This window comes from Lotus japonicus, chromosome 4, assembly GCF_012489685.1.
Source record: "Lotus japonicus ecotype B-129 chromosome 4, LjGifu_v1.2".
Classification (NCBI taxonomy): domain Eukaryota; kingdom Viridiplantae; phylum Streptophyta; class Magnoliopsida; order Fabales; family Fabaceae; genus Lotus; species Lotus japonicus.
This window is the reverse complement of record NC_080044.1, coordinates 81764461-81782203: the sequence shown is the minus strand read 5'-3', so window position 1 is coordinate 81782203 and position 17743 is coordinate 81764461. Positions and strand designations below refer to the sequence as shown.

The following is a 17743-nucleotide window of genomic DNA, read 5'->3' as shown; positions in this document are numbered from 1 at the left end:
AAAAATTTCACATCAGTTATAACCGCCACCATATGCCAGGATGAGAATTGTTTTTCACTAGATAGCAGTAGTTCACACTACTACAAATATAAGCAGAAAACAGGCAGGAAGTAATGTCGTCAATCATGTTGACGTTGAGTTTAACGCAAAACCAAACGCACACTTACAAGACTAGGGTCTACTTTGACAATACTTAGATAATGTTAACGATGATAGGTAACAATTTTTCTTTTGAATTTGGCCAATTTAAGAACCAGCGGTCACTTGAAAATTAAATTAATTAGAGAGAAGGACCTTGTGTAAGAAACATATTGCATATTTCTTCATTTGGATGTTTTTTTTTTATTTATGTCAGGAAGCATTGATTTGCAAGTTGCATGCAAGACCACTAATCAGCATGTGGGGCAGAGATTAATCTCTCTAGCTAGAGATGAAATATATTAACAAGTATCTATTAATTTTAAGGAATCGCGCTTTAGCCCTTATAAAGAAGCAGAAAATCTGATACAACACTGACATCCCTTTAAGCAAAAGCCACCACAAATGGCAACAAACAATTCCACATTTCCACGGCTGCACTTAGTTCTTCTGTTTGAAAAACCAGTACTATTCACTGCTAGTGCATGTTTAAAAATTCTTTTACAATTGATGTCAAAGTCAAAATCAATTCATTTGAGAAGTAAGTAGCTTTTGACAGCCATAATTGATTCTGAGAAAGAGAAATTGATATCAAAATACTACCAATTACGAACTGCATATTAGATGAAGTGGAAAAGGATGTACAACAGTACAAGTATACATATAGCTGGTTTGGTCTTAAATGGTACTATAAGAAAAGCACTCTAGTGTACAAATATAGTTAAGCTAGTCTTGAATCTTGGACAAAAGAGCTCAATTCAGCTGACTCGGTTGAGAAAAAATGAAAAAGTTGATCAATCTTGTGATTTAGACAAGAGTGTCTCATTGCCATGTGCAGCAATGTGCCCCACGTGGGATATGACATGCTAGTGGGTCTCTAATTCCAAGTGGTGCTGTTTTCTTCTTTTCCTTTGATAGTTTTGGTAAGATCACAGCACATTTATAGTAGCAAATTTACCAAGAATGGAAGGGAATTTAAGAAAGAAAAAGGAAAACCAGCCTTATGTGCACAAATAATGTTAAATGACAAGTAACTGGATTTTATATTACTTGCAAGCTGAGTTTGATGAAGCAGTAAGAAAAGGTAAACCAGCCTTATGTGCACAAAGACAATGATAAATAATGTTAATTGACAAGTAAGTGGATTTTATATTACTTTCAAGCTTAGTTTGATAAACAGTGAAAAACTCCTTTTGAGGATTACCTTTCCCCATGTCCACGACGAATATACATGAGATCTCAAAGAAAAGAGAGAACAAACTTGTAGAAGAAGCTTGAAGAACAAGTTGAAATCTGAGTTTAATTGATTGAATGTGATTTTCGTTACAATGTAGAAGAAAGACAAAAGCTTATTTATACTAAAACAGAATAACAAACTTGTAACTAACTGCTAATCAGTTTTAACTAACACTAATTACTTGCCAGCTACTTGCCAGCTCAGCTATGAGCACTAACTATCAGTGTTTACAACTAAGTCCCTATACTTCACTTCTGTCCACTTATGTTCAGTAAATGGTCCTCAGAGATTCTGTATTTTCACACCCTCCCTCAAGCTGGAGGTGGAAAGATATTGACCAGACCAAGCTTAGAAACAAACCCTTGAAAGAATCTTGGCTGGAGAGCTTTAGTGAACATGTCTGCAACCTGAAGAGCTGTTGGGATGGGCAAAAGCTTGAGAACACCAGCTTGTAACTTCTCTCGGACTACATGACAATCAATCTCTAAGTGCTTGGTCCGCTCATGAAATACTGGGTTGGCAGCAATGTGCAAAGCGCTTTGATTGTCACAAAACAGAACAGGTGTCTTAGAACAAGTAATCTTCAAATCCTGCAACAAATAAAGAAGCCACTGCAGCTCACAAGTTGCATAGGCTAAAGCTCGATATTCTGCCTCACTAGATGACCTTGAGACTGTGACTTGCTTCTTAGCTTTCCAGGATATAAGTGAATGGCCAAGATAGAAACAGTATCCTGAAATAGATCGTCTTGTATCCATACAACCAGCCCAATCTGCATCTGAGTAACCCTGAATATTAATGGAAGAGTTTCTTGGAAAGAATAAGCCTAATCCTGGAGAGGCTTTTAAGAACTTCAAAACTCTGAGAGCTGCTTTGTAATGCATATCAGTAGGATTACTCATGAACTAACTCAACTGTTGTGTAGCAAAGGTAATATCAGGCCTTGTATGAGTCAAATATAACAATCTGCCCACTAATCTTCTGTATGCTGAAACATCTGCACAAGGTTCACCTTGATCAAGACTCAATTTAGCTGCTGGATCTAAAGGTGTTGAGACAGGTTTGCTGCCAAGATTGCCTGTTTCTTCAAGTAAATCTAAACAGTATTTCCTCTGACAAAGAGAAATTCCAGTAGTGGAATGTGCCACCTCAAGACCAAGAAAGTATTTTAAGATTCCCAGATCTTTAATACCAAAAGCACAATGTAGAGAGTCTTTAACCTTTTGAAATTCAGTCAGGTTATCTCCAAATAAAATGACATCATCTACATAGACTAATAACCCTGTGAACTTATCATCACCACATTTGACAAACAAGGAATAATCTGAAGCTGTTTGTGTGTAGCCCAGATCTATGAGATGAGAAGAGAGTTTTTCATACCATTTCCTACTTGCTTGTTTCAAACCATAAAGTGATTTTTGAAGTTTGCACACTTGATTAGGCTTCTCAGTTGGGACCCCTGCTGGTATACTCATATACACATCTTCATTTAGAGAGCCATGTAGAAAAGCATTATCTACATCTAGTTGGTGTAAATGCCAATTCTTTGCAGCAGCAAGTGCTAAAACAACTCTGACAGTAGTAAGTTTGGCAACGGGAGAGAAAGTGTCAAAATAATCTAGTCCCTCTACTTGATTGTAGCCCTTAGCTACTAATCTTGCTTTGTAACGAGCCAGGGTACCATCTGCATTTCTCTTTACTCTATAGACCCATTTGCAACCTATGGGCTTGACACCTTGTGGTAAATCCATTAATTTCCAGGTTCCATTTCTCTCCAAAGCTGATATCTCTGCCTTCATTGCTTCTTGCCAATATGGATATTTGTTTGCCTCAGCAAATGTAGTTGGCTCTTTATCTGTAGAAATGTTAAGCACATATGACTGATGTGTAGGAGAAAGCTTGTTATGGGAGTAGTAATGTGTAATACTGTGTGCTGTACTAGTTCTTGTAGGTAAAGATCCATATTGAAAATTTTGTAGATATGATGGCCTCTTGACTTGTCTACTAGATGTCCTTGGAATGTCATAATTTTCTTCAATCACAGAATGATCAGTGGCATGATGTGAATTTGGACTTTCAATCTGAGAAGAAAATGATTTCTCTACCTGAGGATCACTATGAGCTACTTCTGGAATTGATTCTTCTGCCTGAACATCACTAGGAAGTACTTCTGGGATGATATCAACTCTATCTTCATTAATTGGCAACTCTACTGCAGGTGTGGATTGTGTTGCCCCTGTAACTTCAGAACTACTAGATCCACTGTTATATGCTTGCAAGTCTATGCACTCCCAGGAAACTGAAGCTGAGCTTTTGTAAGGTAAAATAAGCTCATGAAAAGATACATCTTTGGAAACTAGGATCTCATGAGTAGAAATATCCAGCAAAATGAAACCCTTGACCCCTTGCTTAAATCCCAAGAAAACACACTTCCTGGCTCTTGGTTCCAGCTTTGATCTATTTACAGATATGGTATTTGCAAAACACAGTGAACCAAAGACCTTCAAATTATCTAGTTCAGCTTTCTTTTGATACAACAATTGGTAAGGTGACCTGACCTGTTATTTAAGACCTTGCTTGGTATCCTATTCATAAGAAAGACTGCATGCAAGACAGCATAACTCCACATTTTCTTTGGCAAATTGGACTGAAAAAGTAAAGCTCTAGCAACGTTCAAAATATGTTGATGCTTCCTTTCCACCCTCCCATTCTGCTGTGGTGTATGAACACAAGATCTCTGGTGAATAATACCATGAGCAGAATAGTAATCAGGTAGAAGGAATTCAGGCCCATTGTCACTTCTAATAGCTTTGATGGACTGACCAAACTGTGTCTTCACCAAAGTAACAAAGTTTTTCACTTGTTGTTGTACTTCTGCTTTGGTCTTGAGGAGAACAATCCAAACAAACCTACTATAGTCATCTAGAACTGTGAGGAAGTACTTGTGATTATGGACAGAAGCTTGAGCAAGAGGACCCCAAATGTCCATGTGAACCAAATCAAAACACTTTTGTGCATTACTGTAACTAATGGAAAACATTTTCTTTTTCTGCTTGGCTAGGTGACAAATGTCACATACAAGAGACTTACTAACAGAAATGGAATTATCTACAGTGTGTAAAGCAAGTAATCTATCATGAGATAAATGCCCTAACCTAAAATGCCATAAAGCACTAGGTGGGATAGTGTGACCTAAGCCACTTATTTCAGATGAACTATGCTGAACAGAAAAACATGTACTAGAAGGACTACTAACTACTAAGTGATAGAGATCATCAGCTTGCAAACTACCCAAACCAATCCTCCTCATGGTTTGCACCTCCTGAACAAAACAGTGAAATTTACCAAAAACTACATCAACATCATGTCCTTTTGCTAACTTATGAACTGAAACTAAATTATAAGAAAACTCAGGCACAAAGAGAACATGTGTTAGTAGAATGGACTGTGTTATTCTAACTGTCCCAACATAACATGTTTTGATGATAGCACCATTAGGAAGCTTAACACTAATAGGTTTAACTTCAGCAAGTGTGTTAAAAGACAATTTGTCAAAACAAATGTGATCACTTGCTCCTGAATCTATGATCCAATCTCTACTATCATAATGTTGAAAACAAGATAAAGCCATGTGATTACCATGTCCTGAAGCATCTCCTTCATAAGTTGCAGCCTTCACCACATGATTCACAGAAGTATTGCTATTATCTGGAGCTTTCTTTGATGTTGTAGTAACTTGTTGGATCATGGCTATGATTCTTTTGTACTGATCGGCAGTGAAAGGCTCTTCAACCTCCTTTTGTGAGTAATTGTCATCCTCTGGATCATCAGTAGAGTCATAATTTCTGGCTGTGTTATTAGCATGACTTGTACCATTTCTGGAATTGAAAGTGGTAGGGTATCCATGTAGTCTATAGCAAATCTCCACCGTGTGACCTGGTTTCTTGCAATGAGTGCAGAATTTTCCAGTGGTCTTGTAACTAGAACTACCAGATTTTCCTCTACCATATGGCTTCCTTCCATCTGCTGCATTCACTATTGCTAGTGAATCTTCATTATCCTCAGTAGCAATCTGCCTTTCATGTTGTATGGCTAAAGACACAACCTTAGCAATTGATGGCAATGGAAAACTCATCAAAATCTGTGACTTAATCACCCCAAAATTATCATTCAGACCTAAAAGAAACCTGATTGTGTTATCTTGCTCCCTGAACAATTTTACATTCTCAATTGCATCACATCTACAGGGAACAGCACACCGACATTGTGGAATTGGGCGATAGTGCTCCAATTCTTCCAAAAGAATCTTCAACTCAGTGTAATATTCATCCACAGTGTGTGAATTTTGTTTCAAATTACTAATTTCATTATGTAATTCCTGAAATCCTAACCAAATCACCTTGAGAAAAACGATCTCTCAGATCTCTCCATGCATCACAGGCATTTTCAAGAAAAACAATGCTATTTGCAATTGAAGTAGTTACCGAATTAAGGATCCATGAATAGATCAAACTATTGCAGCGATCCCAGGCTTCGTAGTTCATATCTGTCGCTACCGGCACCGGAATTTCGCCATTGACGAATCGGAACTTGTTTTTCGCCACAAGCGCGCGTTTCATCGATCTTGCCCAAGCATTGTAGTTCTTGCCATTCAAAGGTGGATTCACCATGGTCGCCGAAGGATTATCACTCGAGTGAATGTAGTACGGCGATCCTGGATTCTGCGACGGATCAAGAACCACATGAGGAACTCCATTGTTGTTGTTGTTCTGTGCTTGTCGCACCATAGCAGCGGAAATCGGTGATGGCAGAACCCTGGTTAGGGCTCTGATACCATCAAAGAAAAGAGAGAACAAGCTTGTAGAAGAAGCTTGAAGAACAAGTTGAAATCTGAGTTTAATTGATTGAATGTGATTTTCGTTACAATGTAGAAGAAAGACAAAAGCTTATTTATACTAAAACAGAATAACAAACTTGTAACTAACTGCTAATCAGTTTTAACTAACACTAATTACTTGCCAGCTCAGCTATGAGCACTAACTATCAGTGTTTACAACTAAGTCCCTATACTTCACTTCTGTCCACTTATGTTCAGTAAATGGTCCTCAGAGATTCTGTATTTTCACAAGATCCTCTTAAATTTTTTGAGTTGGATCCTTGTGTACCTGAGTCTGTAGATGAGCTGTGGTGTGTGAAGCAAGTAGCAGCCTTTGCTACCTGGAAAAAGAGTTCCAATTCATGTACATTAAAATATTAACAACATTCAAATACACTATTTTTTTTCTTCGCTATCTCTCTTTTATTCCGATCATATATCACATATTATATATATTTTCATTTATCTCTCTTTTTTCCTATTTGTCTTTATGTATCTACACCATATTGGTGTTCATCAAACATTTTAGGAAAAAAGTCCATTAACACCAAAATTTCACCATTCATCTTAAACAAAATAGGAATAAAAGATAGAGAAGTGAGGAATATGATAATTAATGTGATAAAATAAGATAAAAAGAGAAAGTAAATAAAAATTGGATAAAATATAAAAAAGTAAATGTGAATATATCAAAAGTGTGTTGCTACCATGAATATAAAGTTTGCGGCAAAATCATAAGAGTTTAATTTTGATGCACCGACGGTGTAAAGTTTTTTTACAACGTCAACCAATTAGATTTTAAGGATGTGTCATGTCAATTAATGAAATTAAATAAAAAGAGAGATTTTCTCACATCCTTGAAATCTGATTGGTTGACGGTGTAAAAAAACTTTACATCGTCGGTGCATCAAACTTTTTCTCATAAAGTCTCATACTCTCATATATGCATGAATAAAAAAGAAATATAGTTAAATACAAGTAAGAGATGCACAAGTCCATATACTTTGGACAAATTATAACCTTTAAAATAATAAAAGCTTACAAAGGAGTCACTCTCTCATAATCTCTCATAATTTTATTACCAAACATGTACTTAATTCAAGTAGTATGTGATTGATTTTCTTTAAATATTATTTGTAATTTGAGAATATAATGTGAATATTTCGTGCTCGAACAAGATTTTCTAGACAAACCAAATTGGTCTTTATATTTTCTAAACTAAGATAAGTTGTGTTACTTTGTATTGGTTTCATGGAGAGACAATGAAAAAGTTATTTCAATTCCAGCAAATGGAAAATGTGAAAGAGTTTTTTTCTAAATCCACATCACATATATTTACACAAAGAATTAAGTGGGTTAGCGTAGTAGTGTTTCAGCACTTCATTTCTTAAGTAAGTTATCGAGGTTTAATTCTCAACTCTTATAATTGTAAAAAACTTATTATAATTAGTCTCCAACCATTTAGTGTACTGAAAGTTTAGCGAGAGATTAATCTCACACCTATTAATTGTAATATATTAACACAAAAAATATTTATAAGCAGAGAGGGGTTGGAAAAGAAGATAGGCAAGAGTTACATGCCGAGAAACTTTTAAAATGCATATTTCTGACTATTTGAAAGAGCTAGCTAGCATTGATCTTAAAAATCAGTGCTGTAAAAGAATCTGATTTTGTGTTCCCTTCTTTCGGCAAGAAAATGCTTATTTAACGAAAAAGGTAAGTATATGTGACTGCAAGTTCCTAATTTTTCCATACCACCATGATCATGTATATTCACTCAGAGACACCAATTACTTACTAGCTTAACTCTATATTTTATTTGGGGTTCAAAAAGTCACCCTTAATTTTCAGCATTTTGAATGTGGTGGCATACCTCTGTAATGGTGATTTTTAACCTGCAGATTTGGATTGACATGATAGAGGGATTTTTGTTCAAAGAATAGTTTAGCTAGCTCATATAAGTTATGGCAGGTGTATAAGGTCACAATATCAATTTTCTCAAGTCATTTCTCAAATTAAGAACAATTATGATAAATTAATATAATTAACAACTAAGTAACTAGGTTAGAAGTATACTGTAAAAAGAGTTAATTGTATTGAAGAATTAATAGAAAAAATTAGTCTTAGAAATTAGGTTTGATTAATTGATGTATAATCTAATGAGTTATATACTTGCCGGTTGCCATCACAAAAAGAACATGTTAAAACTTCGTTCAATTCCAGTCCATTTGGATGTAAATTAAAATAGTTTCTGGAGCTTATTTAATATTTTTTTAGTAGATAAATTCTGATAAATCCATATTATCAAACACCCTCTACATTAAAACTGATAAGACTCAAATTTATCATGTCATACAAATAAGATTCAACCATACCTTGTACCAATAACACATGACAGTTCCCCTGGCTTACAAGAACTTGGTGCATGCTTGATTTTACATTGATTTACATGTCTTTGGCCAAATCTCTTCAACATGATAAACATATATGCCACGGCATAACTTTCAACTTGCAATTACAGCGACCACCGTCGAGAACATGTTTGAATCAACTTTTCTTTTATTAAAACCAAATTCAGAACTAATGAACTTCTTAATTATAAAAACATTGTACATACTTTAGTAATTTTTAAAAAAAATCGAAAGCACCAATAAACACACTCATGCTGAGAACAAAGTTTGATTATATTCTTTTGAATAAAAGGGGTCAGAAAAGGCAGAGATCTGCAATTAAACAAAGACTAGAACTCTAGAAGTTTGAAGACAATAAGGCTGCAGTTAATCATACAAACTCCCCAACTCATGCAAGCAGAGGTTATGTCATGTGCTTTCCATTTACACCATGATCATACAAACTCCACACCATAGTTTGTTCTTTTCCCTAGAAAGATGCCCCATTCTGAAGCAGGGCCCCACCTCGCCCACAGACTAATAAGAATTAGCATGTTCCCTTTACAGTACACACCCTCAACAGTCGTTTAACACCTGCTACATTCCTAGTTTAAAATTCTACTACCACATAAGCATATTCATATTAACATGACCTCGAAATTAAGGAAACACTAATAACTTATACTATAACTCTGTTAATAATAATAGGGTTACCTATGTTTTTGTCCTATACAATATCCAAGTTTTGATTTTAGTTCTTTGTTGGCGTAAAGCTATAAAAACATTGATCCGTTATAAGAAATAATCTACTTTTAGTCTTCGTTGGAATTTGACCTCTGACAACTTATCCATGTGTTATTATTAAGTGGCACATGAAGAAATTTAAGATTAAGATCGAGGGTCAAGATTAAGAGGTTAAAATCAAAAAATATGATATGTCTTTAATAATGTTCACCGCTGCACATGTAAGAAAATAAAATTGAAAAATTTGGGGCGCAATAAAGACAATGTGTCCTCCCTCCCTATTTGCCACTACATGTATGTAGCTAGGGTGACAAAAGAAAAGATGAGGATTATTTTAAACCTTACCATGTCAAATTTCTAAGTATTTTTGAAAATGCTACCATATTCAGTGAGCTGCCAAAATGAAAGTGATGTATGCAATCATGAAATATGCTTATGGTAAGTGGATAAGACCAATAACACACCGCCCAAACAAAATATATACTTATATTCCGTAAACAAATGGAAACTTGAATGGCATCCAATTCATACATAAACACAACTATTTTCACTATCATTTTTTTTTCCAAACAGAATTACAAATTTTGGGCTATGTACCACCATGTCCCCTCCTTCAGTCATTGTCCTCGTTGGTTCTCTATAGGCATCTTCACATGTTAAATGAAGCTTATTTGATTTTTTAATGCGTTTTTAGTTATTTTCTTTCATTCCATGAAGAGATATCTTGCGCGCTAAGAATGATCTTCCTCTCTCTGGTATTTTGATTGGTAAGGCACGAGACTCTATATGAACACATTTTCTTTGTGCATATTTCTAATATAGAGTTGTAGGTTGCAAATCTTCGACATCACATGCGTGGAGCACAACTAGAAGCCCACCATATTACACACAAAAAATCAAACAATATTAAGGAAAACCAGCCATACAACCCATCCAGAACCAAAGGAAAGGGTCCTTCGAAGATAAATCAAGCACAGCACCCATTCAGCAGTTGACACATACGATAAAGAAAGATTACCACCCAACCTGGCCAGAAATCTAGAACCACAATTCGAGGACCTCCAAGTGGAAAAACGCAGCTGAGATCAACATCCGAATGGTCGATAATCCAAATCTTTCCACTAAGGGATACAGAGATGATAAACATATTAGTGGATTGATAGTTTCTTTCAACATAAGAAAATGCATCTAAAATTTCACAGTTTCTTTCCAACAATTTAGTTCCATCAAATTAGAAATGAGACTCATATAACTTAGTGAACCTTACATGTATTTAAAAAAAAAAGTGTGTTAGTAGCAAATTGGAGTAGAGTTAAGCAACCTCATGAGTCATTTAGTGAATCCCTTATTAAAAATATCAAAGTGAGTGTTAGTAGCACTGATCGTCACTAAATAAAATGTTGTTTCACACACATATAAACATAGGTGTTTGCAGCCAAAGATTACCTTATAACTCTGCATTGGAAGGTTAATTAATTTGTTTCAGCGCTGATTGGTGAACATTACTTCATGATTCCGCAGATAACATAGGAAACATGGGGTAGGTGTAATGTCTAACCAAACCTAGCTTGGTAAATCATGTCATGCAAAAAAAGGCAAGAAAATTAGGAAGGCCAGACAAGAAGAAATGTTTGAATTGGGAAGGCACCAAAGGGTTAAATAGTTTACGTGGCATTATGTGGCCACTGGGGTCTGAACTCTGAAGGGGGTGGGACAGTGAAGTAAGTAATGAGGCACTACACAACAACACTACATCATGCACTCTCTCTAATACAGCAGAAAACAAAAAGAGAGAAATGGTGGCAGTGCCTCCCAAATGTGAGACTGTTTTTGCTGTCAGATGTGTGTGGTAGGGACACCACATTTGTGTGTCACATTCCCTACAACAACTAAATTTACCACACGCTCTTAATTCAATTTCTTTCACTACTACCCCAATTTATAACTGTACTGAGTGTGTGAGACAGAACAAAAACATGAACATTTGGAGCAGTTAATGCCAAAGAAACAACTCAACAGACAGGGACATGTAGAAAGAGAAACAAGGTAAATAGTAATCATGTCCAACTGTTAAGAGGGATGTTTCCTTCCAACCCATCTGTTTGAGAAATTGGGAACGGACCTGACTTTTGTGCACCCTCCGCTAATTGCGCACGCACCCACATGTGATTGTGAACAGTGAACTAACACACCTAGCTCAAAATTAATACACATTGCTCTGTTCATTCAACTGTTCATGTATAATCTTATTATTTTTACCTTTCACTTTACTAGCTAGATGAAATGTACCACTGTTCCATGCATCATTATATGCTATATACAAGATCACAACTTCTATATGCACTAACTTTTTCCTTCCTACAATTTTGGAAAAAAATCTCAGGTCTAGAAGTTCACGTGTGACTCTGTCAAACCTCTCCTTAATTTAACATGAAATTAAGTCAACTAATATATTAGTTACCCATTAATAATTAGTGATTAATCTCTTCTCATCTATTCATTTTAATGAAAGACAATATAACTGCATATTAGAGATGAAAATAAATAAAGTTGTTCATGAAGTGGACTCCGGGAGCAGGGACGGACCTAGGCACTAGAGAGTGGGGCAACCCTTATAAGTTACAACCGCTCTTTAGCGACTCACGTGTCTAAGTTCATATTCACCTATGTTGGAACACCTCGCCCATCAAGTGTTAGTTCGTCTACGTTGGACTTAATCTATACATACATTAAATGATTTTTTTCACGTCAAAAAATAATTTTCAACTTAAAATGAAAATTTTATAATTATTTCTAAACTTGATGGGGTAAAATATTGAATGACAATGTAAATGATTTTGACATTAACAATGCATCAGAATTAAACTCTTAATACTTATTTGAATAATTTAGTATGTTATAGATTACGTATTAGACTTACATGACTTTTTAAATGATCTAGTTCTATTTGTTTAATTAAATATGCTTTTATTAAAACTTTAGCCTTATTTATTTGTTAATCTGTTATGACCTGACTTATGTCTGATGTATGTTAATTGCTAAGTCATAAATCCCTACTAACAATCTAATCTACTTTTATCTCTAGTATGTGATGAGCACTTGGCTAACGTGCTCACAAAATCTTTTAAGGTTTCAACCTATAAAGATTTGAGATTAATAAGAGCATGTATTTTGGATGATCAAGATTGAAGTATTTGTTACACAAGTTGACTAACACGATGTTTTAATTTAGTCGAAGAAAGTCCCATAAAAATAGTCAGATTCAGATAATCACTTTTCTTACTTTCTTTTCCTCTTATAACATTAGTTAGAGAGGACATGAATAATGCTTTTAAATTGTTAGGTTTGTCGTTAGCAATCGAGATAATTAGTTAAAGTCAAACAAAATTAATAGATTTATCGTAAGCAATCCAATTATGTGAAAGTCAAAAGCATTCTAATAAGGTTTGATGGGTTCATTAACATTATAATTTGTGAAGCAAAGTCAGATGCTATTTTATGCCGTACCTTCATCATGCATTCATAGGAATGTCACCATGACCAGCAAATCAGGGTTTCTAATTTCTTTCTTGGAAAATCCACATGGCTTCTTGTGATTTGTTTTCATTTTACCCGTTTACAAGCAACCCCCTCACAGGAATATTTCCTTTCCATCAGTATTAACACATGCTTAGCCACTAATGCAATGCTTTAATGTTTTTTATTAATCCCTTTCACTGAAGTAATTGTATTTACCTTAAAATTAAAGCAATCAATTAATTAGAAAATTTTGTCACCTTATTTGTATGTTGTTTAATGTTTGGAAAGTTTAGCAAGTTTCAAACAAAAAAAAGGAAAGTTTACCAACAAAGTCTAACACATTCGCAGAATCGCAGATAAATGAGTCTTATAAGTATGTTGGCAAAAATTCAAATATTTATTTTTTGTATGGAAAATGATTTGTTGACAAATGTAAAGCTCATATTGATAATATTTATGCACGGAAAGAGATTAGTCTCTAACTATTGCATGGTGAATACCATTGGTTCAAAAACATATTTTGAAAGTTTTATGAAGAAAACAATAAATCATTTTTTGATGGGATTAGCTGATTTTGTTTTAGAATAATCGAACCGAACTCATCCGGATTCGCTGGTTAAATCAACTTTCTTACTTTCACCTCACTTTTTCTTTCAAAGCCTTGATGGCATGGCATGTTTGATTTACAATTCTAGATGCAGTAGATGTAGATCCATCTATCCAAAACCAGTTATTTGTTGCTTCAATTTGATGTGGATCTCTACTAGACATGGACCTACGTACTTATTTTGAAACACACACTCTCCCCATCTCTACCTCATTTCCTATCCAATCACTCATCATATATCTCATTACTCTCTTTTTTATTTGTATCCAGCTAGTGTTTAAGAATTAGACTAGTCATTGAACTGATCGAAGCCTGAATCATGGTTTAATAGTCGGACCGTGGTCGAACAGAAAATAATTAAATAATAATAATTATTATTGTATATATAATAAAAATTACATAGAAGAGATACATATTTTTAACTTTCAAATATATAGACAATGAAATCAAAATTTTAACCTCCAATATATAGATTTTGACATTCAATTTAAAGAATATGGAGCATCATGGTAAGATGGTCATTCATGCATCAAATTATAGTTTAGGGAAAGAAAAAGATTGAACCAGTTCAGGACGGTTTTAACCAGTTTTGGGCCGATTGTACTAACTTTTTCGGCCACACTAGTTATACAACAAGAACAAACCGGTCGGTTCGATTCTACCAGCAATCTTATGTCTGCCTATCTAGTGTGAGTGGAATAATTGCCAACAAACTTCCCCATTAGTTATATTTAATTTAAAATTTATTTTACCTCCAACCCTAAACCACCCCGGATAAACACTCACAGACAGTGAGACACGCATGTAACTTGAGATCATCCTTCATCCCCCTTTACTTTTTATTCCTGAAATAAAGAAAGAGAAGTGAGTTTTTTAAAATCAAAACCACACTTTAAACTCTCTATTTATACAAGAGTCCTCTCCCTCGTTCTCCTCACTCAGAAACTGTAATTAGTTTCTTCGTGTACCTATTTACTCACTCACTCACTACTATTTGAGTTTGGTTTTTAGTCACTTTGGCTCTGTCCCTCCCATTTTGAAAACCCAAGAGAGATAGAAAAGCCACATTACCCAAAAAACACACAGAGTGCTCTTTACGAGAGTATCTCTTCAGTCTTCACACCTCACTCTCTCCCTGCCACTTTCTCTCCTCCAAGAACCACACCACCACCATTAACATTTCCATCATCTCATTCATTCACTATCCATAACACATACACCAACATGTGCATATCAAAAACAGAGGACTTAAGGTTTCTGTCTGGCACTGAAAAGACATGTTCATCTTCATGTTCAGCCATTGTGTCAGAGGTGAAATCCCTCATGGTGCTAGCTTTCCCTATAGCACTAACCGCTCTCATTTATTACTCCCGCTCCATCGTCTCCGTCCTCTTCCTCGGCCACCTCGGTGACCTCGAACTCGCCGCCGGCTCCCTCGCCATGGCCTTTGCCAACATCACCGGCTACTCAGTCCTCTCCGGCCTCTCCCTCGGCATGGAACCCCTCTGCTCTCAAGCCTTCGGAGCAAATCGCCCCAAGCTTCTCTCATTGACCCTGCATCGCTGCGTTCTGTTCCTGTTAGCATGCTCTGTTCCCATCTCGTTCCTCTGGCTCAACATGAAAAAGATAATGTTCTTACTGCACCAGCAACCTCAAATCATAACAATGGCACAAACTTACCTCATTTTCTCCCTCCCTGACCTCATCACAAACTCGTTCCTCCACCCAATTCGCATTTACCTCCGATCACAGGGCATCACCCGACCCGTCACAATAGCATCCCTCGCCGCCACTCTTCTGCATTTCCCCTTCAACTACCTCCTCGTGACCCGGCGAGGCTTCGGAGTCGCCGGCGTCGCCGCCGCATCCGCCGCCTCAAACTTCTCCGTCGTCCTCTTCCTCTTCGTGTACATGCAAGTCACCGAGAACAACCTTACCTATTGGAGCAGGGACTGCCTCTCCGGCTGGAAGCCACTGCTCCGCCTCGCCGCGCCGAGCTGCGTCTCTGTTTGCTTAGAATGGTGGTGGTACGAGATCATGATCGTGTTCTCCGGCCTCCTGGTGGACCCCACCGCAACCGTCGCTTCCATGGGGATCCTCATCCAAACCACCTCGTTCATCTACGTCTTCCCTTCCTCTCTCGGGTTCGCAGTCTCAACCCGGGTCGGGAACGAGCTCGGGGCGAACCGGCCTTTTAAAGCCAAGCTCTCCGCCGTCGTTGCCGTTTTTTTCGCCGTCCTCATGGGCTTCTCGGCGCTGGTGTTCGCCGCCGGGATGAGACACCTCTGGGGGAAAATGTTTACCGCCGACGAGGATATCTTACAGCTGACGGCGGCGGCACTGCCGATTCTGGGGCTGTGCGAGCTCGGGAACTGCCCGCAGACGGTGGGGTGCGGGGTGGTTAGGGGGACGGCGCGGCCGAGCGTGGCGGCGAACGTGAACCTGAGCGCGTTTTATCTGGTGGGGATGCCGGTGGCGGTTGGTCTTGGGTTTTGGCTCGGTGTTGGGTTTCGTGGGCTTTGGTTGGGCCTGCTTTCGGCCCAGGTATGCTGCGCGGGGCTGATGTTGTATGTGATAGGGACCACTGATTGGGAGTGTGAAGCCCAGCGGGCCCAGCTGCTGACATTGGTTGATTACACGGATGATGATGAATCGGACGGTGTTGATTACAGAAAGATCGACGACGTGGAAAAACTGCCGTTGACCGATATTCTTACGGTGAATTGATCCTCATGCTGCTGATAGTGTAATGTGTTTTTTGTTTTGTAATTTTCCAAAGAAAAAAGAAAGAAGGAAGTGAATTGCGAGTATTTTTTCCAACTCTTTTTGTTTTTGAACTAGATAAATATACAGAAAATTTCAATTGTGAATTTGATCATTCTACCTTTTTCATCATAATCCTATACACAGTTGTTACGAATCTCATGCTTATAAGTTACAAATGGTGTATGTGGTGTAGACATTAAACAAGACCTTCTTTTAATTATGGGATGGGAAATTGTGTCCATAAGGGCAGAAGGAAGTACATATATGATCGATGTTGGTTGACATGTCCTTGAGAAATGAGAGAGTAATGTATGTATCTACATATTTAAGTGTGGTCCTCCAAAAGTACAGATAAAGATAGAGCGACAGGTGGCTTGGTACATCTGACTAAATGCGGTAAAGATATAGCCACAGCATCAGCACACGAGAGAAATTAATATCCGAAACATGTTGCATGGTATTGTGACACTAGAGGAGCTGCCTCCTCTTCGTTTGGCTCTGCCACTGGCAGCAACAAGGACCATATATAGTGGCTCTTGCATTACCTCCTCCACTGAAGTACACTCTACAGAAATTAACACACTCATTTAATCAAATTATGGTTGAATATTAGTTTTGTTGACAGCCATTTTTTCTAAAGTATTTTTAAATTGACATCATGCAATATGAAGAGCATTCTAATTTCTTTGCCAACCAAGCTAGCGCTCACGGTAGTGAGGTCTAATCAAAAGGTTATTATCCACCGTAACCGATACACTTCAAATTCAAACACAATACATAAGCACTAGGAGGATTGTGTGTCTACCGAGCTATTGCTTACGATAGCCCCGATCTAATCATCACATTAATACCCACAATAATTAACAAAGTCTAGTCACGAATGAGCACTTGGAGCTCAAAAAATTAAACACATGCAATATGTGTGAACTCAAGAGCTGTTAGAAGTCCCACATTGGCTAGAGATAAGGCCAATCAAGTGTTTATAAGGGTTGTGCAAACCTCAACTCTTGAGCTAGCTTTTGTGGTTGAGTATAGGTCTCCCAATTTCTAATATGGTATCAGAGCCTATCTTAGATCCATTTGTTGTGTGGAGACCTCCCATATTTGGGCCACCCGTTGTTGTTCCCACGTTCCAGTCTGTTCAATCCTGGACGTGAGGGGGTGTGTTAGAAGTCCCACATTGGCTAGAGATAAGGCCAATCAAGTGTTTATAAGGGTTGTGCAAACCTCAACTCTTGAGCTAGCTTTTGTGGTTGAGTATAGGCCTCCCAATTTCTAATAAGAGCCATGAACGGTGTAACCCCGATTAAATAGCCGCATGTAACCCCACAATCATTAACTGTCAAATAACCACTTTATCCCAAAAGTTTAAGTTGTTGGTTAACGGTCATTTTATGTACTCTAACACGTTCCCTCACGTAAGAGTCCTTTAGGCTTGAAGCGTGGATAAATGCACAGACGCACCT

At 37.2% G+C, this 17743-nt stretch overlaps 1 protein-coding gene across 1 annotated transcript; it reads left to right on the top strand.

The window, feature by feature from the left end:
* Positions 1-14442: 14442 nt before the first annotated feature.
* On the top strand, positions 14443-16389 carry LOC130715834 (protein DETOXIFICATION 51-like). Its single transcript, XM_057565960.1, has one exon. The coding sequence runs from the start codon at positions 14736-14738 to the stop codon at positions 16236-16238; it is 1503 nt and encodes a 500-aa protein (XP_057421943.1). The 5' UTR covers positions 14443-14735; the 3' UTR covers positions 16239-16389.
* The last annotated feature ends 1354 nt before the right edge of the window (positions 16390-17743 follow it).